Consider the following 26,672-nt stretch of genomic DNA (forward strand, 5'->3'; position numbering starts at 1 on the left):
GAAGCAGGGAGATCATAAAGGTTGCAGGCCAGAGGTGATGACATGTCTGCCACAAGCTGCGTTTGTACCCAAGTATGGTCAAAAGCTGAATGCTTTTGGGAGGCTAGCAACTTCAGGGGAGGAAGCTGTTGCAGCTGCCCAGAATTCAGAACTGGGCTTCTCAGTGCCTTCCCTTTGTTTGGAGAGAAAGGAATGGGCTTCTCAGACCGTGCAGGAGTGAGTTGGAAGTTCCAATGGAACACCCAGAGTTTTGGGGTATGTAGGTACCAGTTCTAATCTGGCTACTTCCTGTTTATAGTGATATTTTATTTTTGTTTTAGTAAATAAAGCTTGCATAAAGATCATAAGGGCAAAACTAAGCCACTAGAGGTAAGGAAGTGGTGGCACACACCTTTAATCCCAGGAGTTGGAAGACAGAGGCAGAGGAACCTCTGTGAGTTCAAGGCCACCCTGGGCTACACAAGATTAATGCAGAAACAAATCCAGGTGGTATGATCCATAACTCACACTTTTAATCCCAGTACTAGGGAGTCACACACCTTTAACCCCAGCACTAGAGGGAATATAAAATGGGAGGAGAGAGGCTCTGTCTGCTTGGTTTGTTTGGTCTGCTTAGTCTGCTTAGTTAGGAGTTGTCCAGCCTCGGTAGAGGTGAAACTTCTCTAGTGGCTTGGTCGCTTTGCTTTTCTGGTTTTCAGGCTGAACCCCAATGTCTGTCTCCGGTTTTCTATTATTCGTGCTACACCCGTTGGCATGGGACGGCATGAGGAGGAGTCAGTGGTCTTGTGCTCAGCAGGAGGAATGGAGAAGGCACAGGGCTGTGGTTATTACCATCCGCCCTTTGAATGAAAGTAGCCATGGGAAGAGCAAAGATTGCCAGAAAGAATGGAATGGAGATGTGTCCTGGTTATAGTGGCAAAGTTCTTCAGACAGTTTGTGGAATGAGTCAATATCAGTGTCCCGTAGGCCAGATTCATTGATCTAGTGCAGCCATCTTCCCCTAGGAACGCGGAGGTGTCTGTGAAACAGAGGAACAGAGTTCCACCTTGGCGTCAGAGCAAAGGCTAGCCTAGCTGTCAAACACCACCAAATCTGAGAAGGATACATTTTTTAAAAGGATTTATTTATTTATTATGTATATAGTGTTCTGTCTGCATGCATGCCTGTAGGCCAGAAGAGGGTGCCAGATCTCATTACAGATGCTTGTGAGGCTCAATGTGGTTGCTGGAAATTGAACTCAGAACCTCTGGAAGAGCAGGCAGTGCTCTGAATCACTGAGCCATCCCTCTAGCCAGAGAAGGATAAATGTTACCTGAATAAGCAGAAGCCTGGACCAAGCAGGGCGGGATGGTGGTGGCGCACACCTTTAGTCCCAGCACTCGGGAGGCAGAGGCAGGCATTCTTTGTGAGTTCAAGGCCTACCTGGTCTACAAGAGCTAGTTCCAGGACAGGCTCCAAAGCTACAGAGAAACCCTGCCTCGAAAAACCAAAACAAACAAACAAAAAATGACAGGAACTGTCTGGCTACCTGGACAGCTACCCCAATTTCTTAACAGTCATTGGGGACAGAGGTCCCAGGACAGCATCAGCCTATGGCTGCCAGGCCCAGAAGATCTGATGACTTTCCTGTGCAGTAGGAACTTGGGAGGAACTGGCCTACCTTGTCTAGGCAAAGCAGGGGAATCGACTTCCCAGTGCCCTGTTTGTCCACAGTCTGGACAGCATCTTGACAGCTGTTGAGGTGAAAGGCAGTTTTTTTTTTCTGCCCCATGGCCAGCTTTGTCACATTTAAAGTGAGCACCAGGTGGAGGGTCTTCTGCACCCAACATCTACTTTGGGGGAGATAGGGGCACTGCCAAGAGCTGGCATGTCTCTCTACAATAAAAAGCTTTTGTTAAACATTTTAAATGCCACACTCTCAGATCTCTGAAGTGTTTGAGGACCATTATGTGTTAGGTTAATCTAAACTAGAGAAATGCTGGTTTCTAGTTATTTGTTTTAGGCTTAACTTTGAAAACGTACAAATCTGAACATGTCAAAAAAATTGATCCTTTCTGAAGTTTCTGGCTATAACCTTGTATGTCTTTTAAGACTGAGATTTTTTTCCAGTTACTTCATTTTACTATATTTCACAGTTGTAGCAAACAAATCAAGGTGCAAACAGGGTTTATTTCACATTAATATATTAACTGGATTTTTCTGTGTCAAATAAATAGGGAATTCTCTTTAAATAACCATCTCCTCATTTTACGACCAGACCAGGAACAAGAGCAAATCTTAGTATATCCGGGGGCATGAAGCTCACACAGGGGCAGATGGCAGGTGTCAGGTCCCATGGTTGGAGGTGCTCGTTCCCAGACCAAATGGACAGACATGCATTCTCCAGCACTCCTGTGGAGAGATCCCTGGCAAAGGGAACAGGACAAAGGGGAACTAATTCCCAGAAACTCCACCGAGGGGTTTCCTCCTCCACCGTGCCTTTGCTTCTGATTCCGCCAACTATTGGAGGATTAGGGTGAAACACCCAAAGCCGGGGGGCAACAGGCTGTGACTGAGGCCAGTGCCTGGCTAAAGGGAATGTGGACCGATCACACATTGGGACAGTGGCCTTCCAGGGTCAGGCACATACCAGGGGGAAGGAATGTGAACACGGCCTGGCAGGGGCCACGGGGGTGACCCAAGGCTGCTCTGATAAGCCCAAGATGGAGTACAATGGCCATCAGGCTGAGGGGGCTGGACTGTGGAGGAGTGGCCAGAGAGTCCCTCTGCAGGAAGGAGCTACTGTAGTGAGGAACAAGGGGTCACCCTGTGCTCCTGAGAGCCCCAGAAATGGTGAGAAGGAAGCTAGACGGAGCAGCGCCAAGGGCTGAGCTAGTGTGGGAAGCTGGAGGCGCCTCACAGAGGCCAGGAGTCCCAGCCTTCCATCAGGGTTGGTTTCTGGTAACTGTTTATAATCAGGCCTGGGAAGATCAGGGCCCTCCCTGGCCTCCCAAAGTCCCAGATGCAGCTCCATGGGAGGCCCAGGAAGGGAAGTGGGCAGGGTCTACTGGGTCTTTTTGTCCTCTGGGAGGTAGTAGGGTGGCGGCGGAGGCTGGCTCATGGGCATGTAGACATTGTGTGGGTTGCCTGGGTTGTAATAGGCGCTGGCAGCTGCTTCTGCGGCCTTAGCCTCAGCTGCAGGATTGGAGGGGGCACTGGGGCCGCTGACTGGAGGCTCCATGGGCCCAGGATAGGGTGGCGGTGGGGGCTGTACATACCCCATGGCTCCATCCGTCATGGGAGGTCCCGGATAGAACTCAGGTGGGGGCGGTAGGTAGGGGTAGCCAGGAGGGCAGGGGTACATTCCATTGGCGACTGGCGGGGGAAAGACATAGGCCCCGCTGGGCATGTAAGGGTACCCATAGGCTCCATTAGGGGCTTCACCTCTGGAGGCTTGAGATGCCACCTGGAGCATCCGCTGCCCAAACTCAGTGGCGCCCCCTGCTGTGAAGGTCAACTTGTAGGAAGCAGCGCCTTCCCAGCCACCTCCTGCTTCAGCCTTCACTGTCCCCTTAATGAAGTTGGCACCAAACACTGGCTGCTTGATCTCGCAGTCCTTCATCAGATAGAAGGGCATCATAAAGGACTGCACGGCATCCTTCCCCTTAGAAAGATGACCCGGTACGGGGTTAGGTAGACGGTGCCTTTCTTGGTCACTTTGAAGGCCTCTGGCTCATTCTTCATGTCATTGAATGTGAGCTCCACATGGTCATAGGTCATCAGGATGCTCTCAGTGTTGTTGACGATCACTCCGCCACCCTCTCAAGACTGAGATTTTAAGGCTTTATTCCGGCTAGGTTTAGCCTTAAAAAAAATAGCAGTTTCTGAAGTGACGGTCCATTAATATCAAGATAAGTCTTTTAACTCATAAACACTGTCTACAAAGAGACTGGGAACTTTCCTGATCCTTTTATAGAACACCATTATAGAACACAACTGTTTTCTCTATGACTTAGTTTACCAAATTAGCTACAGCTTAACAATGTTAGTAAAAGCAAGGATGTTAGACATATATTCCTAAATCAATCTCTGTTAGCTGAACAGACCTTAGCTAAAGAGAGACCGTTTGTCAGACTGCTTAGGTCAGCATCTTACTGCATCATAAGCTAGGAACACAGTCTCTGTGTTTAGTGGTGGTCCAAAGTTTTAGGTTTTTTTATTTATCTATTTATTAAGATCATATATTAACAAAAATATCATAATAAAATTCTTATAAATTTTAAAATGTCCCATAGCTTTAAAAATGTAAGCTTTTAAAGAACTGTTTTTTGGGGGGACCGTGGGAGAGGGTAGAAGGGGAGGGGAGAGGCAGGGAGAGGAGTGGAGAAAAATATATAGCTCAATAAAAACAATTTAAAAACTGTTTCTTAAAAAATGTCCAGTTTATTTAAACTTTCTGTAAAACTCTAAAATTTTCTTTTTAAGAAGTTTAAGATTTCTCAACTGTGTGTTCTGCTAATATGCAGCTAAAGTACCTTTTTATTTCAAGAATGAAGACAGGGCACAACCACAATTTGTAGAAGGCAAAACCAATTTTCAACAGTGCAAACAATTCATTGTCTCTAAAATCAATATCAATCAAATTACCCTTTCTCTTCATAAATCATGTTTCCAGGACAGACAGGAATTATACAAAAAATCCATCCTAATCCCCCAAATCCTGGAAATCTATTGTTACCTCCTAGATAGGCCCACTCCATGTGGTCACCTCTAATCAAAATGGTAGTAAAGTCACATGACATTCCTCTCTTCCTAGTCAAAAGGGTGACTTCCCACCTGGCTGCACTTAATTAAGATGACGGTGAACTATGTGTTGTTTCCCAGAACAGTTCCAATTTGAAGTTACAAGTTTTAAGTTAAGTTTTCATGTCTTCAGACCTTTACACATCTTAGAACACACTCTTTCCCTCTAATCATTTAGCAGAGACATGAGTAGTTATTACTGAGAACAGTCAGTGCAAAGCATGTTTCTGTAGTGGAAAGCTGCGTCTGAAGCCTGGTTATGCTTTACTATGAAGCCTGTTAGCCAGGCAAACCTGTCTACCTTTTCTTTTTTCTTTTTTAAAATTGTTTTTATTGAGCTATAAATTTTTCTCTGCTCCACTTCCTCTCCCCTTCCCTTCTACCCTCTCCCATGGTTCCCATGCTCCCAATTTACTCAGAAGATCTTGTCTTTTTTACTTCCCATGTAGATTAGATCCATGTATGTCTCTCAAGGATCCTCAATGTTGTCTAGGTTCTCTGGGATTGTGAATTGTAGGCTGGTTTTCTTTGCTTTATGTCTAAAAGCCATTTATGAGTGAGTGCATATGTTATTTCTCTTTCTGGGTCTGGGTTACCTCACTCAGTGTGATGTTTTCTAGCTCCATCCATTTGCCTGCAAATTTAGAGATGTCATTATTTTTTCTGCTGTGTAGTACTCCATTATATAAATGTACCATATTTTTCTATCCATTCTTCAGTCGAGGGGTATTTAGGTTGTTTCCAGGTTCTGGCTGTGACAAACAATGCTGCTATGAACATAGTTGAACACATGTTTTTGTGGTATGACTGAGCATCCTTTGGGTATATACCCAAAAGTGATATTGCTGGGTTTTGATGTAGATTGTTTCCTGATTTTCTGAGAAATCGTCATACTGATATTTAAAGAGACTGTACCAGTTTGCAATCCCACCAGCAATGAAGGAGTGTTCCCTTTACCCCCCATTCTCTCCAGCATAAGTTCTCATCAGTGGTTTGATCCTGGTCATTCTTAGAGATGTAAGTTGGAATCTCAGAGTTGTTTTGATTTGCATTTTTTTGATGGCTAAGGATGTTGGACATTTCCTTAAGTGTCTTTCAGTCATTTTATTTCTCTGTTGAGAGTTCTCCGTTTAGGTCTGAACTCCATTTTTTATTGGATTATTTGTTCTTTTGATGACCAATTTCTTGAGTTCTTTGTATATTTTGGAGATCAACCCTCTGTACGGTGTGGGGTTGTTGAAGATCTTTTCCCATTCAGTAGGCTGCTATTTTGTCTTGTTGACTGTGTCCTTTGCCTTACAGAAATTTCTCAGTTTCAAGAGGTTCCACTTATTGTTTCTCCGAGTGTCTGTGCTACTGGGGTTGTATTTAGGAAATGATCTCTTGAGCCATTGTGTTCAAGTGTACTTCCCACGTTCTCTTCTATGAGGTTCAGTGTGGTTGGCTTTATGTTGATGTCTTTGATCCATTTGGACTTGAGTTTTGTGCAAGGTGATGTGCATAGTGATAGAGAAGGATCTGTTTCCATTCTTCCACATGTTGATATCCAGCTATGTCAGCACCATTTTTGAATATACTTTCTTTTTTCCATTTGATATTTTTTGCTTCTTTGTAAAGAATCAGGTGTTCATAGGTGTGTGGATTGATATCTAGGTCTTCAATTCAGTTCCATTGGTCCTCCTGTCTGTTCTTATGCAAATACCAGGCTGTTTTCAGTACTGTAGCTCTGTAGTAGAGTTTGAAGTCAGGGATTGTGATGCCTCCAGAAGTTCTTTTATTGTACAGGATTGTTTTGACTATCCTGGGTTTTCTGCTTTTCCATATGAAGTTGAGTACCGTTCTTTCAACATCTGTGAAGAATTTTGCCGGGATTTTGATGGGCATTGTGCTGAATCTGTTAAATATGGCCTCTTTAACGACTTTTTTTAAACTTCTTTTTCATCTCTCTATACCCTTTTTCTTCTCTCTTTTAAGTCTACATACATTTATCCAACACTGTGACCCATTTAGAGTTCTTTTATGTCTGAATCTATTCTTATTGCATCATCTGTAATTCTATACTATCTTGAAGAGCTTTTAAAATGGTAAGCATCTCGGTTGCAGCTGCTCTGGTTGCTGGCTTTGCTTCTCTTCCCTTGGAAAATGGTGGCTGTACCATTGTTGCCAGGTCTGGTAGGAGCTGCGCTCAACACTTTAACTCTGAGAATGAGCATGCAGCACATAACCCCTTTTATCTGAAAAGGAACTAAATCTGCCATGTAGTGCACTGTGTGGCCTAGAAATATCTCTGTGTATGGTGGCCAGAATCCGCCATGCTTTCCTGCTTGCGCACACCTAGTAGACCTGATCCCGCCATCTGCCCAGGTGGGGAGCGCTGAGCTGTGGGCATGGTCTTATCTACTTTCCTTCCAGTGCCAGTGGGCACAAAAACACCTGGGCCCACCAATGCCATTGAAATGCTTCGTACCTGGAGTTTCTGCTGGCAGCAAAGCCCAGGAAGCCAGGTTTTAAAACCATGCGGCTTTTTTCTGCTATAGCTGCATCAGGAAAATCTCTCTTAAAGGAGCTGTGGCCGAGCCTCCAGCTTAAAAATTGAATGCAGTTAAACTTTGTCTTCTTTCCTTTTTTTTGCCTAGAATTTCTTTTCAAGTTCTCTCAGTTTTACATGGATTTTGTCCACCATGTTGGCACACCAATCTGTAGGAGGAGGTTGCTTGTTCATCCCAGATGCCCAGAACTGAAATAATCACACAGAAAGTATATTAATTAAAACACTGCTTGACCCATTAGCTCTAGCTTCTTATTGGGTAACCATTTCTATTTATCTGTGTATCACCACGTGGCAGTGGCTTATAGGCAAAGATTCAGCATGTCTGACTCTGGTGGACCAATGGCATCTCTCTCTAACTCCGTTCTTCTTTCTCCCAGCGTTCAGCTCTGTCTTTCCCTGCCTACCTCAGTTCTGTCTTGCAGTTCTTTATTCATTAATGGTAAACACAGCACAGAGGGGACTCCCATATCACCCTTGTATTTGAGGCATAGATTTTCAGTATTGATGGATTTTTCTTGTGACTAATATGAAATATCCTTGTCTCTTTTGATTGATTTTAGTTTGAATTCTATTTTGTTAGATACTAGGGTAGCTACACAATAGGCCTTATATGTTACTTGGCCTTTTTCCTTTGCAGCTCTTAATATTCTTTCTTTATTCTGTGTGTTTAGTGTTGTGATTATCATGTAGTGAAGGGACATTTTTGGTTCCGTCTATTTAGTGTTCTTGTATCTTCATATGCGTATCTTTCTTTAGGTTGGAAAAGTGTTCTTCTATGATTTTTGTTGAATATATGTTCTGTGTTTTTGAGTTAAACTTCTCCTTCTTCTATCTCTATTATTCTTAGGTTTGGTCTTATCATATCAAACCTGGGTATTTTGTGTTAAACTTTTGTTAGATTTAATGTTTTCTTGATCGATGAGTCTGTTTCCTCTATTGTATCTTCAGCTCTTGAGATTCTCTCTTCCATCTCCTGTATTCTGCTGTTCATGCTTGCATTTGTGGTTCCTGATTGTTTTCTTACAATTTCCATTTCTACAATTCCCTTGATTTGTGTTTTCTTTATTGTCTCTATTTTGTTTTTTAAGACTTGAATCTATTCTTTCATCTGTTTGATTATTTTTTTCTTGGCTTTCTTTAAGGGATTTGTTGATTTTTTCCCATTTTTTTTGTTTGTTTTCCTCCATTTTTTTGAGGAAATTTTTCATTTCCTTTTTAAGGTCCTCAAATATTCTCTAAAATTGGTTTTTTAGTACCTTTTCTTCTGCTTAACCTATATTTGGTTGTTCAAGTCTTGTCATTGTAGGGTCACTAGCTTTTATTGGGGTGGTGTTGCTCTTTGTGGCGTTGAGTGTGTTCATACCATGTCCACCCATTTTTTCCTCTGATTGGTGTAGTTGGGGTTGTCTGTGTCTCTGGTGATCAATCTTCCAGTTGCAGGGTATCCAAGGCTCAAATGGTTTCTCCTTGTGGTGTAGTCAGTACCATGATTTCAGTCACCCCAGAGGTCAATCAGTGTTTCTGGAGGTTGCTCAGCACTCCTGGGGGTTGCTTTGTAATACCGGGCTTGTTTGGGCTGCTATTTGAGGTATTTTTAAGCACGACACAATTTAGTGAAGTTTCCTGGTAATAATTCACCCAATCTCATGTGCACAACAAAACTAAAAACCTGAGCACCTCAAAACTTTTTGTTAAGTACACATGACATCTTCTATAAAGATGGGTTCTATAGATTAACTGAGAAAACAAGTTTGAGATAAGGGTCTTGGTGAGGATCTGGTTTAGTTTCGGTCACATAGGTAGCCCAAAGGTCACCAGGCTATTAAACACATCTGTTCTCACCTTTCTGGGCAGGAAACCAGTTATAGCCTGTTGTTTTAAGGTCAGTAGAAGTCCATAGTGGCCAGGGGAATTCTGGGCTTCCAGCTCAATTGAAGGCTTGCTGTGGCTCCTGGCAGGAGTGCTCCCCAATATGATGCCAACATTTCCAGATCAGCAAAACTTAAGGTTGTGGGAACAGGAAGGAAAATTTTTCCTAGGGAGTCACTAGGGTATAATGATTGTACATATTTCCTATTCCATCCTGCCTCGACTCCTGGACCCATGGATCCTGGCTATGGGAGAAACTGTTCTCTATACTGGATGCTGATTCAAAGCATATAGCACCTTCTAGAAAACCCTGCCCCTCACTTCCATGCTGCTGCCATCTAATTGGCACTGGAACTATGTCTTCAAAAGACCATTCTATCTTTCATCAGGTCAGCTCCTGCAGGATAGCGGAGAACATTGTGAGACCAGTGGATTCCATGATCACGGGCCCAGTGTCATGAACTACACTTTCTACCTCCCCTTACCAGCCTACTGTGCCTTAAGTCTGGTTATAGGTCTAGAGGCAGCTATTGGTGGCCCTGAGGGGCATCAGTGTGGTGTTGCCTGACATTTCCTTCACAGCTGGTTTAGAAGACAATGAAGAATGAATTTCCTCAAATACAGGTGACAATGATAACATTTCAAGGGGGGAATGAGGGTGAAGTGTTTACCCCCCAGGTGGGATTAACCCTTAAGAGCCTGAGAGTTCACAGCTCTCAGCCCTAATAGAGTCCTCTCACACATCCCCATCTCAAGTCCTAGGATCCCATACTTTACCAATCAATGCCCTTGCCTAACTGCAGACACTCTCTGAGGCTGGGACTTGAATATTTGCTGTAGTTCAGCCGATCTTTTCATGTGGGCTGCTCTTTGATTTTTCTGTAACTTGAGATCTATGGTTGCTGGAAAGATTCTCTTCTGGGGCACACTTAGAAACTTTTATATGGTTTCCTTTTATACTGGAGCCTGTCAATCTTATTACTAAATTTATTGTTGTCCTCAACACGTGCTGAGAAGCTAGACCTTGGTTAAAACAAAGCTAATTCCTATCCTTTGTTAATTTACCCAGAGATGCTGAGAGCAATTGACCAGCATCATCACTTTCCTTATCTTGCACAAACTGTCCAAAGTTTCCTATACAGAGCCACCAGATGCATTCCTGTTCACAATTGGTGATCAGGAAAATGGATGGCATTCTTCTCCGGAAGTTTGTGTCCTCACCATAGACTCTCAGTTCTCTCTGAGCTCCCAGGAGAGGATTCATTAGCTGTAGCTGTTGACAAATGGGAAAGCCTATTTCAGATACTTGAAAGAGTCACCCTTATCCTTCTGCTGCTCTAAAAGCACTTCTGGTGCCAAAATCTGCATTAGTCAGGGTTCTCCACAGTAAGAGAACTTACAGAATGAATCTCTCTCTCTCTCTCTCTCTCTCTCTCTCTCTCTTTCTCTCTCCACACACACAAAATATATGTATAATGTATGGGGATTTGAATGACTTACAAGCTGTGGTTCAGTTAATCTAATAATTGATGTCTCTGAATGTAAAGTCCAGGGATCCTGTAGCTGCTCAGTCCACAAGCCTGGACGTCTCACCTGGTCTTTAGTATACGCGGGAATCCTGAAGAAGTGGCCCTAATGCCAGTGAAGGGATGAACTTGCTAACAAGGTGAGAGAGCAGGAAGGCAAAGAAGAAAATCTTCCTTTGTCCGTGCCCTTTTGTAGGCGTCCAGAGGAAGGTGTGGCCCAGATTAGATCAGGATTGAAGATCTGGATTGAAAGTGTGTCTTCTTATCTCAAGCATCTTCTCACTTCAAATGAAGCAGGAATCCCTCACATTTGTGCCTCCATTTTTAGGTTTTAGTTAACGCCAGATGTAGTCTAGTTCAGAACCAAGAATAAGCATCATAATTCAATAAGACAATTCAACACCAGGAAAATTACTACTGTTTTCCCAAAAGGGACCGCTCATGTGGAGTCCAGTGACAATGGGGAGAGGAATCCAGCTCCTGGCCCAGCTGTGTTCCAGGACATGTCCTTTGAGCTCCTCAAGGAGAGGAGCTGGAGGCCCAGGCTCGACCTGCCCTGTTCTTCAAAGTCATCCTTGGACACACTGTGTGCAACCCTAGAATTGCAGGAATTTTAAGCAAGGGGAGAATCACAAGTTACAGCTGCAGAGACGGAAAGTTCCAGTGCAAGGCAAGATCCAGAAGGAAGAAGACAGGGAGGGGCGGCTCAGATCCACAGCGCAGGCACTGCCATGTGCAGGACTGAGCCAGCCAACTTCAGGACTCCAGGGACAGCCCCAGGGGGCCTGGGATGGATGTTTAGTAAAAATCGTGTTATGTGAGATATGGCCCCTGTATGCACAGATACGTTCAATTTATTAGGCCATAGTTTAACAAGGCTCTGTTTAATCTGAAATCAATCTGTCCATGGTGTGTAGGCTGTGCTTTAAACGGGCATATCATACAATTTCTGCCCTCTCCTCTCAGTGCTCTCAGGGTCGTGGGAACACAGGACTAAGGACGAGTAGTGGACCCTTCCTGAGTCTGGCTCAGAGAAAATGGACACAGGACTCCATTTATTCCACATGCAGAATTGCTCTTTCCATGCTGAGGCTAGGGGAGTTACTGGATCAACATGCCTACATGAGGATACCTTGTCATTGTTAGGCGATGATGGAGAATTCTTCATGACAGCCAGTAATGTATGTGCCTCACCTGCCCCAGGCTTGGCAGGACACCACACCATTGTGACAGGACAGGCCTCCTAGGAAGGGGACCAGACTCATTCGGTTGCCACTGAGATGATACCTGTTGCTTTGGGTTTGCTGAGAATTTCCTGGTTAGCGTAGGTCATGTGAGTTACAATGTACAAGTGCATTGTTTCTGGTTCCTTCTGGAACTGGTTGACTGTGTACAGATCTGTGTTTATGATTTAGTTAGATGTTTCATAGTGCATGGATCCTAAACTCTAGTCAGATAAAAAAGATTCTGACTCAAGTAGACAAACTTGTGACGACTGGGAACATGGAATCCATGCTCCACTGGCTGCTGCACTCACAGATTCATCTTGACAAGTTGCTGAAAACTTTCCAAACATGATTTGGGGTGTGTGTGTGCATGTGTGTGTTATCTATGTGTTAATTTCAGTGTAGTTGTTCTTGGATCCAGAATTCAACTCATGGTTCTGTTCTTGCTGGCCTTCCAGTGCGAATTTAGAGAAACTGTCTCCCACCAGTTCTGGAGCTCATTGGTTCTCCTAGACTCCGTCCTGAGACTCTCAAGAGTAGGGATCACCACTGTGTGCTAGTGCTGCCGACTTTATATGTGGGTGCTGGGATACAAACATAGGTCCCACTGTTGTCTAACAAGTACTCTGCCAACCGAGGAATCCCCCCAACACAATCCCTAGTTCCGCTTTCTTAGTCCCTATGTTCGCCATGATTGCCACTCTCTGTGGCTCTCACGAGCTGGATGTTCCTCAGAAGGTGGAAACTCATATCCCATTTCCCAGGACAGAGGTTATGTGGTGTCTGTTCATCTGTGTCGATGAGACTTTTGTCTCTGCCCTGACAGAGATGATGACCCAAGATGGAGAACACTAAGCAGTTTTCTGCCTGTTGGTCAGAACCGTCATCAGGTCCTAGAGGTTTGGCTGTGTGGAGTCAGCCCATCTCCTAGCCTCATTTCTACCAGGGACTGTCTCTTCTGAGGCTCTCACTGGCTCTGTCCCTAGTCTCTTTGAGCTTTGGGAACTAAAGGTGATCATGGTGTCTATTGATATTTCTCATCCTGTGATACCATTTCTTTAGTTTCTGAAACCTCTCTTGGTGTGAATATCTGCTAAGAGGGACCCAAGCTACATAACATGAGTTGAGAGCATCCACACTAATTCTAAGTCCAGAGGAGATTCTCCTTCCACTTCCTGACGCCAGGTCTTTCTGTGGAATAGCCCTTCTGTACACTGTGAATATGTACTCTTTTTATTGTTTGATAATAAAGCTGATTTGGCCTGCCGCAGGGGAGAATAAGGGTGCAGGTTTGGGGAAGCCAAACAGAGGTACAGGGAGAAAAAAAGGCGGAGTCGTAAGACAAGAGCCAGCTGCCTGAGAAACAAGACAACAGGGAACCGGTAAAGCCACAGCCACATGGCGATACATAGATTAATAGATTAATAGGTTAATTTAAATGTAGGTAATAGGTAATAGATAATTTAAATGTAAGAGATATTTAGTAATAAGCTTGAACTATAGGCCAAAATTCTGTACTCAATATAACAATATGAGGGATTATTTCAAAGCTGCTGCTGGATGGTACAGTCCAGAGAAACCTCTGTTTCCAACCCCTCCATGAAATTTGTAAAATGGTTTCAGGATCACCTTAGAAAGGTTGTTCCAGCATGCTACAGTATCTGATACAGATTTGTAGCACTGGACAGATGCAGAGGGAGGCCAATACCTGTAATGTCAGCACTTGGCAGTAGAGAGAACAAGTAGATGTTTGAGGTCACCATTAGAGATACGTAGGGCCTTCACTGAACTGCAGACTGAGCCGCTAGCCCTGTCTCAAAGAATCAAAAATTAAAATAGGTTGAGACACACCAATCAGTCCACAAAAGTTTAATTGATCTTTTGGTTCTCCTCTCTCTCTCTCTCTCTCTCTCTCTCTCTCTCTCGTGTGTGTGTGTGTGTCAGTGTGTGTGTGTGTCTGTTTCTTCTCACACATATACAGATGCACTTGTGTCTGTGTGTACACATACATTCATTTGGTGTATGTGCATGTGGAAGCCACAGGGGAACCTCAGTGTTTGTTCCTCAGACACACTTTTTTTTTCGATGCAGGGTCACTTGACAGTGAGACCCAGTAATCAGCAGATGGCTGCCTTGCCGGTGGTGGGATTCCAAGCACATGTCACCATTCCTGTTTGTCATACAGGGACATGGAAGTCAGGCCTCATGCTTGCCTACCAAGCAGTGTACAGACTCAAGATTCCTTTGTTTTTTTGGGGGGGAGGGGAATTTTGATTCTTCAAGAAAAGGGTTCTCTATGTAACAGCTCTGATGTCCTGGAACAGCTCTGTGAACATGGCTGATCTTGAACTCACAGAGATCCTCCTGCCTCTGCCTCTTGAGTATGCTTCCTTAGCTTTGGTTTTCATGTTTTCCCTAGTTGTTCTGATGTCATTTTGTGCCTCTGAATTTCCTAAGGCAGACATTTGCTGATGGCTGGACAGCTGAGCAGGGACATCTGAATTGAGGCACGTTCTCTGCCTCTTTTAGTTTAATTGACCTATAAACGTTTTCCTCTGTGGTTGGCAGCTCTACATCCCTTGATGTCTCCTTTTCATTTGCCCATCACAGAAAATGTTTGTTTTGTTCCCACAAATGAGAGCCCTGTGACCATGTGACCCCGAGCCCAGAAGGCCTTCCTAGCTCCTTCCTGGATTGCTCATGTCAATGCAATCAAAGCATCAGGTTGCTGAGTGGTGGTGGTGGCGAATGCCTTTAATCCAGTACTCGGGAGGCAGAGGCAGGCCAGCCTGCTCTACAGAGCAAGTTCCTAAAGGTTCAGAGAAATACTGTCTCCCTTTAAACAACAACAACCACAATAATAACAACTACTACAACAACAACAACAAAACAAAACAAACAGCATTGGGTGTCTCTGTGGCCATGCTGTAGACTTGACATGTCTGTGGGTGTCAGAAACAGTTACCAGTAAGACATAGGTATCCTGACACACGAGTTGCTACAAGTACGGTTGCTCTGTCAGGTAGCCTGGGTTAACACTTCCCAGGTGATCTCCATAATGGCAAAGAAAGAATCAGAACAATATTAGCATATTGTAATCTTTTTAGGATGGCGACATCCTGTCTGGAAGTCATGTGACCACCTTCCGTGTGGCCAGGTATGAGCTGGCCTGTAAGTCTGGCTGCCATACAATGTAGGGCCTGTATAATATTGCCCCACAGGTCAGGATAAAAATCAAGTCAGCGTTGAATAAAGTAAATAATAAACAGAGGAATTTATTTATTGAATAATGAAATAATAAACAGAGGAATGTCTATGTCAGGCCTTGAACTGTTCTTTCAACTCAGAGTGGAACATAGTTCTCATGTGCCAAGTAAAGCGAAAAAAAAGGTAGCAGTGGGAAAGGCTTCCACACAAGCTAAGGATGCCATTCTGTTGCCGTCCCACAGAGGCAGCTTACAACAGGTTACCCCGCTGGTCTTCATAGGTTCAAGTGACCCGTGATGTTCAGCAGACTTATCTGAGGAGACAAAAATGAAGTTGAAACCTTTCGCTAGAATGCTGTGGACAAAATCACAGTTATCGCAGAAATCGATCCCTGCATTTTCTGCATATTCCCTTTTCTTCATGCCTCCCATCTTTTGTGTGTGTGTTCATATGTGTCTTCTGGAGCACTGCCTGTGTCCACTCCCATGTGAGTAGGAGGGTCTCAAGTGTCATACTTACCTTGCTTCCTGAGACACTCTCCTTGAACCTGTGACTTGTCAGTAACTCTAGATCACCTGTACGAGGATGAAAAGGGGACTTCTCCCTTCCACCTCCATAGAAGTAGGATGATGCTCTCCCACTGGCCTTTAAGGCTTTTATTAAAAAAAATAAAACTGAGCCCACGCCCTCACGTTTGAAGAGCGAGCACTTGGTGGAGTGAGTTATTCCTGTCACTAGGAGGGCAATTTGATAGAGGCTACGTTCTCATCTCATGATATCTCTCAGGAGCCTAATGTTGTCAACGGAACAAATGAATAATTGACCCTGTGTGGTGGTCAATCCCCTATTGGAGCTCTGTATGGAAAGCAAGAAAAGCTTGTGGTTGGATGTGTTCACAAGTGCCTGCAAGCTAAGGAAGACAAAAGGCTATTATCCATTTCCTGCCATGGTGAGCAGCCTGGGGATCAGGAAGTTTGGCTAAAAAGCAAAAACAACAACAACAACAACAAAAAGGTTTCTTGACTTGTGTGAAGATGAGCGGTGTGGATTTGCTGTCTGAATGGGGCAGAGAAGCCACCACATGCTTTCCTGAGGGAAGACCGAAGGGCAGATGAGGCTGGTGCCTTCAAGTCTTTGAAAGGAAGTGCCCTGGCTTTATTGGATGGTGTCCCTAATGGATTCTGTAACCTTGTCTGTCAAGGACAGATTTCTTTCACATTGTCCCTGGCTAGACAGTCGTTGCTTGGGGAGAGCTGACCAGACATGTGTGTCCCATTCTAACCTTCCATGGTGCTCAGCCTGAATTCTCTGGCCACCTGCCCACCTGCCTCCCATTCAGCTTCACCATGATAGGTGACAGATCATGATGTCAGAGTCATACAGAGTTTCTTATTGCCCCCTGCTTTCCAAAGGCTCATGAGAAAGCTGTGAAGATCATCCTTTGCTTGATTAGACGGCTTCCCAACACAAGGAGCTGATTGGCAAGGCACTCCCTAAACTCCATGGTGCCCTGTGCTGGTCCAGGACTTATGTTCACATTGACTACTATGTCTGATAGTCAGGGGAAGGAAGACACTAACGCTGAATGCCCCACCTTTTTCAGCAAGTTGGCAGAGAGGCTGTGACATGGGTTGGTTGACGGGCTGCCACTGTGGTTAGACTTCCGTTGTCATATAAGGCAGATCACTGATGGTTTTGTATGTTGTGTCTCCCAATGAGGATTGAGGGGTGTGCCTGTTGTTCTTTTTCTGAGACTATCTAGCCCATTCTGACCGTGTGAGGTGGTTCCAAAATCCAACTGGGTGCAAAGAGCCAAACAAGGCTCCTCTAGGTGAGGGGCTCCACTAAAGAATTTTCATTGCAGATAAAACTGGAGTGCAAGGGTCTCTTCTGTCTTCCAGACATCTGTATGGAAGTGCAGGTTTGCAACTTTCAAGAGAGACAGTGGTGTCTTCTGCTCTCTGAGAGAGCAAGGAGAGCTGAAAAGTGGGGACAGCGACAGTCAGAACTCAGGGCGATGCCACCCAAGAGTGTTTCCTCTCCCCATCCTGGTTAATATGTGGCTTAGGTTGAATGAGAATGGCCCCCGTGGATGAACATGTTTGGATATGGAACAGGAGGTATGGCCTGGAAGGAGGAAGTGTCAGTAGGGGTCACAGAGCTTTAGGGATTCTACAGCCAAACCCATTCATTCTCTCCTCTCTCTCTCCTCTCCTCTCTCTCTCTCTCTCTCTCTCTCTCTCTCTCTCTCTCTGTGTGTGTGTGTGTGTGTGTGTGTCGCTTGAGAATCAGTGTCAGCTATCACCTCCAGCTCCAATGCCATGACTGTCTTCCTATTGCTAAATTCCCATCAGGATGGTCATGTCCTGTCCCCCTCTGCAACTGTGGACCCCTAAATAACATGATTTCTCACTTAAGTGGCCTTGGCCACAGTGCTTTGACAGCAGAATGGGCAAATTCAGTAAGTGAATGCTAGAATAGGTATCTGTCTCCACCAAGGTCCTATCTCAAAGGGCCTAGGGTATCTGGCAAATGATTCATGACACAGGGAGACAAGTATCAAGCCCTCCTCAGGATGACCTGCTGACCCACTGCCCCATCAACACTAGAGTTCGGCACTGTAGGCTGCCACAGAGACTGTGTGTGCAAGCTGTGCTATGCGGTGGCTGAGGACGTAGATTGCTGTTTGCTAAGCTGATGCAACACCCACATTCAGAAAAACCAATGCCAGCACTCTCAGCAGACATAAAGCCCGATTCATTGGTGGATTCCGTTAAGATCAGGCTTCAGAAACTCATCTTCCACACAGAGACATTCAGAGAACTCAAACTAATTCATCACTTCAGCGCTTCTCAATCTGTGGGTCTCAAACTCCTTAGGGATTGAATGAGCCTTTCACAGGCTCACCTAAGATCAGAAACAGGAGCAAAGGTAACTGTTTTTTGGGGGGTCTCCACAACATAAGGAACTGTATTAAAAGGTTGCAGCATTAGGAATATTGAGAACTACTGATCCAAATAATCACCTCAGACAAGAACCCTGAATTCCCTGTCAGCTGGGAAGCTCTCACTGACACAGAGCTGTTCACAACCTGCATGGTGACCATGAGGATTCTGCAGACACCTCACTCAGCAAGAATGTACACAATAACACTGGCTGATACCTTGTAGCTCCATGACAGTGACTGTTTTCCCCAATCTAGACCCTGGATGTCATCACTGGACACAAAGCCGGCAAAGGACACAGGCCTTGTCCAGCAGTGATGTTCCACAGTCCTCTCAAGTCCTAGTTACCTTTTCACAGTACCCCAAAAAGTCCTGTAATTTTAGTCAATCAGAGGGAAAGAATCATTCACTGGGATAAAAATACTACCACAGTTTCTAAACTTCTGGAACATGGGAAGGGCAGCATGGACCCTGGTGGCAGGAGGCTGTGAAGAAAAGGACGTAGACGCTACCAGATCAGCCTGTGGTTGGATAGAGCATGAAGAGGAGGCTCCTGGGAAGGGGTTGGCCTGAACCTAGGGAGGCATGGTCTTCTGCTCCCGGGAACCCATGCCCTGCACCCCATATATCTCTTCTCCAGGGAGTTTCTCCTGATCAGCCCGCCCATGGTCCTACCCTACCTGCTCATCTCTTTTTTCTCTGCTGCCTGACTGGAACTGGAATTTCCTATGGGCAGACCCCTCCCCTTCCCCAGCATCATGCCCTGTCCCCCTCACTGTCTTACTGATTTTCTTCTCTCTTGCCTTGTCCCACAGACCCCTCTCCTCCTCTCTGCCCTGTACATGGAGTTCTTTACAGCTGTTTATCAATAAGGATCTTCAAAAATTATGGGATGATTTGATGAAGACCCCATATCGTGTGGAACATGAAGTTGCATAACGTGGATTGCAGAAGTCGGACGGCTGGCTTTTTAAAACAGGGTGGCCGTGTGTCTGACTTCTGTGTCCAGCCATAGTGCTGGGACAAGTATGAGCTTACCTTGCGGGAGCTAACAGCTCCCACTGCAGGGAGAGGAGGGATAGAGAGCTAGCCTTGTGTCACAAGGCGAGATGACTTCAGGTATATGGCTCTCAAATGTTCTGTTCCGGCCTGGCCCCCTCTTGTGGCTGGTAGGCCACACCAGGCCGAACAGCAGCCATGGTTTACGAACCATGGCCCCAGGCCTGTTCTTCAGACCTTGAAAGGAGACACAAGCAAAGGACTCTGTTAGTGACTCTGACACAGGCAGGACTCACCACTGGGCTAGCCTGTTGTCCCACAGCTCTCTACAAGATTCCTCTTGCCTAACCTGATCTCCCTTCCCAAAGCCCAAACCCCTCTCCTTCCCTCCGCTGCCCCTGGTTGCATCCTCTGCTTGTCTGCTTCAGGCTCAACTTCCCCCAAATCCATATAAAGGGGTAGAGTGGGAAAGCTCCTTCTAGGGTCACAGATATTAGGGTTCATGTCCTATAACTGGTGCAGCATATCCTTGGCAAAAGCCAAGATCAAATACACAAGAAATCACTGGGCTTGTCTACCCCGTCTCACTGGGACTCCATTTCCCACCTCTCCCTGTCCCTCACCTGGGGGTTGGGGCTCCTTCCGTTGGGGTGAGGAGGCAACAGAAGAAACAGCAGCACAGACGACGGATTTGCCTCCTCACCCCTTTAAGGCGCCATCTCTTCTTTCTGTCAGGGTTCTGGTTTTCAGCATGCAAGTTGTCTTCACGGTCCACATTTGGGCTAGGCGGGGTGCCCACGGATTCTTCATATTCCTCCCTCTGGCTCAGGAGAGGGTGCAGGGACTCCTCACTCTCCCAGGGGGGGCCAGGGATAATGATGACTTTGGGATATAGACATGGGGGCACAGGACCACCAAATGTTACATCATTCTCTGTGCCCTGGCTTGGGCCATCACCTATGGTGCCCTCATTCTCCCTGCTGAGGCCAGTGCCCCTGGTGACGTCGGGGTCTTCACTATGGCTCAGGGGATCATGATAGGTTATATCCGTTTCTATGTCTTTGCTTGGGCCATGGCCAGTGGTGTTCTCAATATCCCTGCTGGGGCCAGTGCCCTCAGTCACCTCAGGATCTTCCCTGTGGCTCAGGGGATCACAATAGGTTATATCCATTTCTATGTCTTTGCTTGGGCCATGGCCTAGGGTGTTCTCAGTATCCCTGCCGGGACCAGTGCCCCTGCTGATGTCAGGGTCTTCCCTGTGGCTCAGGGGATCACAATAGGTTACATTAATATCTATGTCCCGGCTTGGGCCATGGCCAGTGGTGTTCTCAATATCCCTGCTGGGGCCAGTGCCCTCAGTCACCTCAGGGTCTTCCCTGTGGCTCAGGGGATCACAATAGGTTACATTAATATCTATGTCCCGGCTTGGGCCATGGCCAGTGGTGTTCTCAATATCCCTGCCGGGGCCAGTGCCCTCGGTCACCTCAGGGACTTCACTCTGGCTCAAGGGATCACAATCTGTTACATCAATTTTTATGCCCTCTCTTGGGCCATCACCTATGGTACCCTCATTCTCCCTGCTGAGGCCAGTGCCCTTCATGACCTCAGGGTCTTCAGTGTGACTTGGGGGATCACGATGGATGGTGATGCTGCCCTTCTCCTGCACCTCAGCCTCTCCGCTGTCATCCTCCATGTCTAAATCCTCCATGCAGGAGAAGTAGTCCTCCTCTGACTCACTGTCAAGATCAGTTTCATTCGAGTTAATACTCTCCATCTCCTCAGAATAAATCTTTGAGGCCGACAAAACCGGCCAGCTCTTATGCCACAGTATTCCACTTTCCTCCTCCATGACCCCCACCCTTAAGGTGGGGGATGGGACCACCACAAGATCCTAGAAGGAAAAAGACAAAAGCGGTCTAGTAGAGAAGTTATTGCTCCAAATGTCTAAATCATGAAAGTCATCAATAAATTAGCTACCTCAACCCTCCTAATGACACATCTTAGGGTCAGAGGTTAAAAAGAAAATAAATGTCAACCCAAACCCCAAAGCAATTATGAGAAAGCATAAGAAAGAGCAGAGACAAAATAAGTGGTCTCTTAGAGTTTGAATCAGAGACCAAAGAAACAAGGATCTGGTGATTTGAAAGGATGAAGTCTGACAAACCCTTGACCTGCATCACCCAGAGAGAAGATTCAAACTCTTGAAATGTGAGACAAGACATAAAGTATGAAGGAAGGACAAGTAGGACCTAGGGAACCCTGTGTGTGTGTGATGTGAACTGACTCTAGAGAGTTGATACTCCAGTAAGCAAGAGATTTCTTGAATCATATAAGAGACACTAACATTGATAGGATGTTATTAAACCTACATAGCACTTGTTGCCTTCCAGCTAATCCACCCCGGGCATGAGGATCAATTCCAGATGTTATAAAACAATGTGATCAATTTAGGGATGAGATGGAAAGAGAAACAGAACTTCTGTTAGCAAGGACATCCCAGGACCAACAGAGTGCATGATGGGTCTTTCCTTACAATGGAGACCAGTGCTCCCCGGGAAGCATCAAAAAGAGACGAAGAAAGGTCATTGCAAATATAGTCTTGAAAGCCAGAATAACCCTGAGGCTGAACCCATAACAACAACAACCACAACACACACACACACACACACACACACACACACAAACACACACACAGAGGATTAAGTGTACTCCAGTGTCCTTGACCAATATCCACTTGTACATCTGTTATCAGATTCCTTGCTTCTTCACACAAATTCAAACAATCCATGACAGCTAGGATGTTTCCTATTCACAGAGAGTTTAACAGGGAATCCTAGGACAATTCTATGGGGAAACTAACAAGCATGTAAGGAGATCAAGTGAAGAGGTCCATCAAGTATTGTCATTCTCTGAAGAAGAAATAGACATGAGGTTCACACTGCAAAACCCTCCTCCCAGTTCCAGAGAAATGGTGAATAGAGCTGTGGATAAGTAGCTCAAACCTTAGTTGAAATGGGGGACTTTGGGGCACACACCAGGGGCAGCTGTAATGTCACAGAGCAGATGAAAAGGATCCCAGGTCATTGTATACATCTATAGAAGTATTCCTTATTTCATACAGATAAGGTTTAAAATAAGAAAAAATGAAACCAAAGTAAAATGTGGCAAAAAATATTTAAATGGAACAATTAAGCAAAATGAACACATAAGCAGAAATCTGTGCCTCAACAAAAAGCACTGCGTGTATGTATCAAAAAGAACAACTGAACACAGAATCCAGCCAACAAAGAGGAAATCTCCCAATGTCAAGGTTCAAGAGATTAGGAGATTCCAGTTTATGAGGTCAAGTGTAGAAGTCTGGCTGCTCTCTATCCAACAAGAGTTTCTCTGCAGCATCAAGACAAACCGCAGTCTGCTGCAGGGCTTTATAAGAAGAGATTTTGATAACTTCTCACAAAGGCCTTTTGTGATGTCACAGTAAGGAATGGACCAGTAACAGCAAAAAGACCAAAAGATGATTCTCTACCCTGCTCCAGGGACTACATAACTTTTGTCAAGGCTGTGAGCAAATCCCCAACAAAATACAGCTTAAATGACAAAGGGTAACCCTCTCTCAGGCTCTCAGGGGACAGGGAGGGATGGCAGATGAGGAGCTGGGGACTTGGGAAGATAGATCTAAAGAAGTTGGGTGCATGACTTTGGCTGGTCCCTGGTGCATCCAGTCACCCAATTCTTCCTGATGCCCTGGGCTTTTATGACTTCCCCAAACTGCATCAAACTGCACCTCCTGCTAGATCCCAGGCATTCAGACACATGAGAAGGTGTGAGTACCTCCCTATCAAACCTGAGCAGGACACTTTGACTTTAAGAACATAGTAATCAGGTATCACAGTAATGAGGTAACAAGTGATATAGTAACAAGGTGGACAGACTCAGCAACTCTGTGCTGACCTTTGCTAGGGACGCGGGTATGAACTAGAGAATGAACCCATGGTGTGCCCCAATGCCCTTTGCACTAGGATGCTAAAGTTCTCTAAGTATTCTGATGACTACAGACATCGTCTCCACACTTCGCACCTTCAGTTCCTTTATCTAAAACTCATATAGACGGTCATCTAAAGGATGCTAGCCCTTCCCGACACTGGGATGCTGTGATGAAATGGACTGTACCTCATGGTACACATGACATGTTTTGGTTTTTTTTGCCGGGTGTTGGGGTGCAACATAGCAAGTGTGGAAGATAGCTACCAGGGTAGATGAGCATTTAAGTGCTCCAAAGGATCTGTGAGATAAAAGATGGCACAGGTAGATGTGATAAACCTTCACACAGGGATGAAAGAGATGGCTTTAAAGCTTGTCCATACTAGTAAACTTTGAAAACCAGAAGTATTAAGTTTAAAGAATGTCAAGGAATCATGCTAAAGAATAGATATACAGGACTAGTAAAGAGAAACTGAATGAAAAGCACAAATTAAGTCAAGAACCACCTCAGCGACAGAAATCAAAACCAGAAAACTGGGAAGCAAACTCACTGTTTTGATGTCAAAGCAAATGAACAGCGTCGGTTTTCGTAGATCAGTAATAGCAAGGTTTATGTGAATCAATGCATTAGTTCAACAACTCTTCAGCTAACCAAGCTACATACAGTTTCTCTGCAGAGCAAGAAGCCCCAACCCCAGCCAGGGCCTCATGTGGGCCGAGTCTGCAACTCCTCATAATGGCTCCAGTGAGGTCATGCTGGAAATGAACCAATCACAGCTATTTACAACCGAAAAAAAAAAAAAAACCACTTCACCTTCTGTCTCCCAGGACTGCATGGTTGTCTCACTGCCATGACCAATTCCCTGAGAAGCAGCAACATTTGCTCCATAGGTTGTGCTATGGCTCAGACTCTCAGAGGACAGGGAATCCATGTCTGGGGACTTGGGAAGATGGGTCTGAAGCAGCTGCTTACATGGCTTTGTCATGTCCTGTTGCCTCTAATGACTCAATTCCCCTTGCTGGGTTCCACCACCATAGGGTATTACAATGTTTGGAACAGCACCCCGTTAGAGACCAGAAATCCAGAGAATTGAGGAGGTGTGAAACCTTTCCCACACAAACCTTGAGGACATTTGGAGTTTAATAACAGCAGCAGTACCAACAAGAGTGGACTCAGGTGTCTTTGGGCTAGCCTGGGTTAGAGACAGGCTATGGACTAGATAGTGAACACACAGGCTTCTTCAAAGACCTTTTCACTCAGACCCTCAAATTCTCTGATGACTCCAACTACTGCAGCCCTCTTCCTCTCCACCCTCAGGACACTCAGTTCCTTTCCCCTTAACTCATAGTTTTTAACACTGAAAGGATGATGGCCTGTCTGTGACACTGCCAGGCCACCAGGAAACTGTCGACCCTCAAACTTTCCAGAGCGTGTTCTGTTTAATGAGTGGCATGGTGGGCAGGAGAAAAGTCTTAACGTGGTAAGGGGATTTATAACCACAGGGAAATGGCGGGGAAAGTAACAAGGCAGGTGGGTATGCTCCGAGTGCACTACCGAATCAAATCCCCTATCTTTTACAGCTAACTTAACAAAAGTTAGGTAAAGAAATAAACCAATGTATGAAATGTCAAAGATGAATGTGTAGAGAATAACAGAAAATGGTTGATGAGGAAATAAACTGAAGCAGGCATGAACTAAATCTAAACCAAGTCAGTCAAAATTCAAACACAAACCCGCCCCCACTGGGAAGTACACTCACGATGTTCAGGTCAGTGGTGATCACAGATGTTCACTTCCAAAGATGCACAATAAAAATCAAAATCTATAAAAATCACAGTATTGAGTCAATCAGTGGTTCCTCTGCAGCCAACCAATGGTTTCACTGCAGCCTAAGAACAAGGTCTAGGCCCAGGGGGTCCCTAATATAGGTGGGTCTCTCTCATTCATCACAATGGTTCCTTGTGAGGTCACGGAGCCATGCACCAATCACAGTTGACCAGAAGCCAGCATAGTTTTGGAGTTCTTTGCTCATGGCTCCTCCCACATCAATGCCAAGTCTCAGTGTAAGATTCAGGCTTGCAGAGGATCAGAACAGCAGGGTGGTGGGCTCAGCTGGTGGCACTGGCAGCAGGGCCTCAGGCGACTGCTTTCTCTGCATAGACATCTCCTCACCTTCGAGCCTATTGAAATATCCTTGCCATCTAGGCCACTCCTGAAATTCTTTTCTGTGTCAAAACCACAAATCCCGGTTTGTCCTGAGTCTTGATCCCTAAAAGCTTAAACTGCTGAGGGTGACAGTTGGAAGTTAGTTTTCTGTCATGTCAATGACTGACATTTCACGGGCAGAGAGCTGATTGTGTTGCCTGGTGGCCTAGGTTTACCTTCTGCATTATTCCTATATAGAATGAGAAATATATAACAAGCAGATCAGGTGACTGCTTGGTACTTATCTCTTCTACAAGCTGGGAGCTTTACTCTCTACCTGTATCACACTCCAGGCATCCTGGACTATGACCATACAGCCTCATCCCATCAGCGAGGCAGAGCTGGGCCCGGTTAGCACTTGGAGGGCACGCCAGGCATGTTGGCATACATGGTAATCTTACCATATGGGGGTGAAGGCAGGAGGATCAGAAGTTCAAGGTCATCCCTAGACATATGTTAAGAACAACATGAGCTCCATGAGACCCTGTCTAAAAAAGGAAATGAAAACATTTTAATACATTTCCACAGCTTTGGATTCAGCAATGCTTTCTTATCCCAGCAGCATAAGCACACACCGGGTGAGAGAAGGCTGTTAAGGGAGAACCCGGAACAGACAGACCTGGGCGCTCACAGGGGAGGAAGAGCAGCTTATGTCCAAACACTCAGAAGGTGGAAGATAGACCCCTTGTTGCAACTCTGAGTCATGGGAAAAGGTCAACATCGACTCTGCTCCCCACAAAATGGGAGCGTTCAGGGTTTTATGTAGCCCAGGCTGGCATCAGATTTACCATGTAGACAAAAATAGCCTGGAACCTTTGATCCTCCTGCCTTTGTCTCTCAACTCCTTATACTGCAGGTGCAATTCCATGCCTGGCATTGCCTTCTAAATTCACTTAATTATTATTTTTACTACTCTGTGTGTGTTCCTAGTGTATGTATGTATATTCCTATGTGTGTGTGTTCCTATGTGTATGTTCCTATGTATATGTGTGTGTGAGTTCCTATGTGTGTATGTGTTCGCAGCATGTGGCTATCAGATGTATATCACATCCAAAGCTGGCACTGAACTCATGAGAATCCTCCTGCCTCTACTTCCTGTGTGCTGCTGTTATTCCAGGTGTACTTCCCCATACCTGGTTTAATTTACTTTGCATTATGAAAAAAATAGTTCACTTAGTTTGTGTGAACAAAAATGTCTGAAAAGATGCTGTCTGGCTGTGAACAACAACAACAGCAACGCTCCTGGAAGGAGTCTGTGCTGTGTCTGAAGAGCCAGTCAGACTAGGTAGAATTTCAATACTGTGCAGAGGTTTGAATTTGATAGGTCCAGAGGCTAATTACTTTACCTTGTGCTAGTTCTAGCTCCTTGCCGCACTCAGT

At 45.3% G+C, this 26,672-nt stretch overlaps 1 protein-coding gene and 1 pseudogene across 2 annotated transcripts; both read right to left on the minus strand.

Annotated features, from left to right (window-relative positions):
- Positions 1–2,394: 2,394 nt before the first annotated feature.
- LOC148118391 (WW domain-binding protein 2 pseudogene) lies at positions 2,395–15,583 on the minus strand (annotated as a pseudogene).
- On the minus strand, positions 15,205–24,988 carry LOC148118392 (uncharacterized). Of its 2 annotated transcripts, XM_087900362.1 has the most exons (5): positions 24,847–24,988; positions 19,729–20,996; positions 19,145–19,342; positions 16,756–17,140; positions 15,205–15,474 (listed from the first exon to the last, which is right to left on the minus strand). In XM_087900362.1, the coding sequence occupies exons 2-3, from the start codon at positions 20,952–20,954 to the stop codon at positions 19,309–19,311; spliced, it is 1,260 nt and encodes a 419-aa protein (XP_087756488.1). In that variant the 5' UTR covers positions 20,955–20,996; positions 24,847–24,988; the 3' UTR covers positions 15,205–15,474; positions 16,756–17,140; positions 19,145–19,308. The 2 variants fall into 2 exon arrangements, with proteins under 2 accessions (XP_087756488.1, XP_087756489.1); XM_087900363.1 differs by lacking the exon at positions 24,847–24,988 and having other exon boundaries at positions 19,729–21,194.
- Between the last annotated feature and the right edge of the window lie 1,684 nt (positions 24,989–26,672).

Source organism: Myodes glareolus, chromosome 22 (genome assembly GCF_982192425.1).
Source record: "Myodes glareolus chromosome 22, mMyoGla1.1, whole genome shotgun sequence".
Lineage (NCBI taxonomy): Eukaryota > Metazoa > Chordata > Mammalia > Rodentia > Cricetidae > Myodes > Myodes glareolus.

Coding starts and splice junctions, on each gene's coding strand:
- LOC148118392 (XM_087900362.1), bottom strand. CDS start 20,954: ATGGAGGAGGAAAGTGGAATACTGTGGCATAAGAGCTGGCCGGTTTTG. Junction 19,343..19,728: donor GAAGGAGCCCCAACCCCCAG/GTGAGGGACAGG, acceptor TCTCCTTTCAAG/GTCTGAAGAACAGGCCTGGG.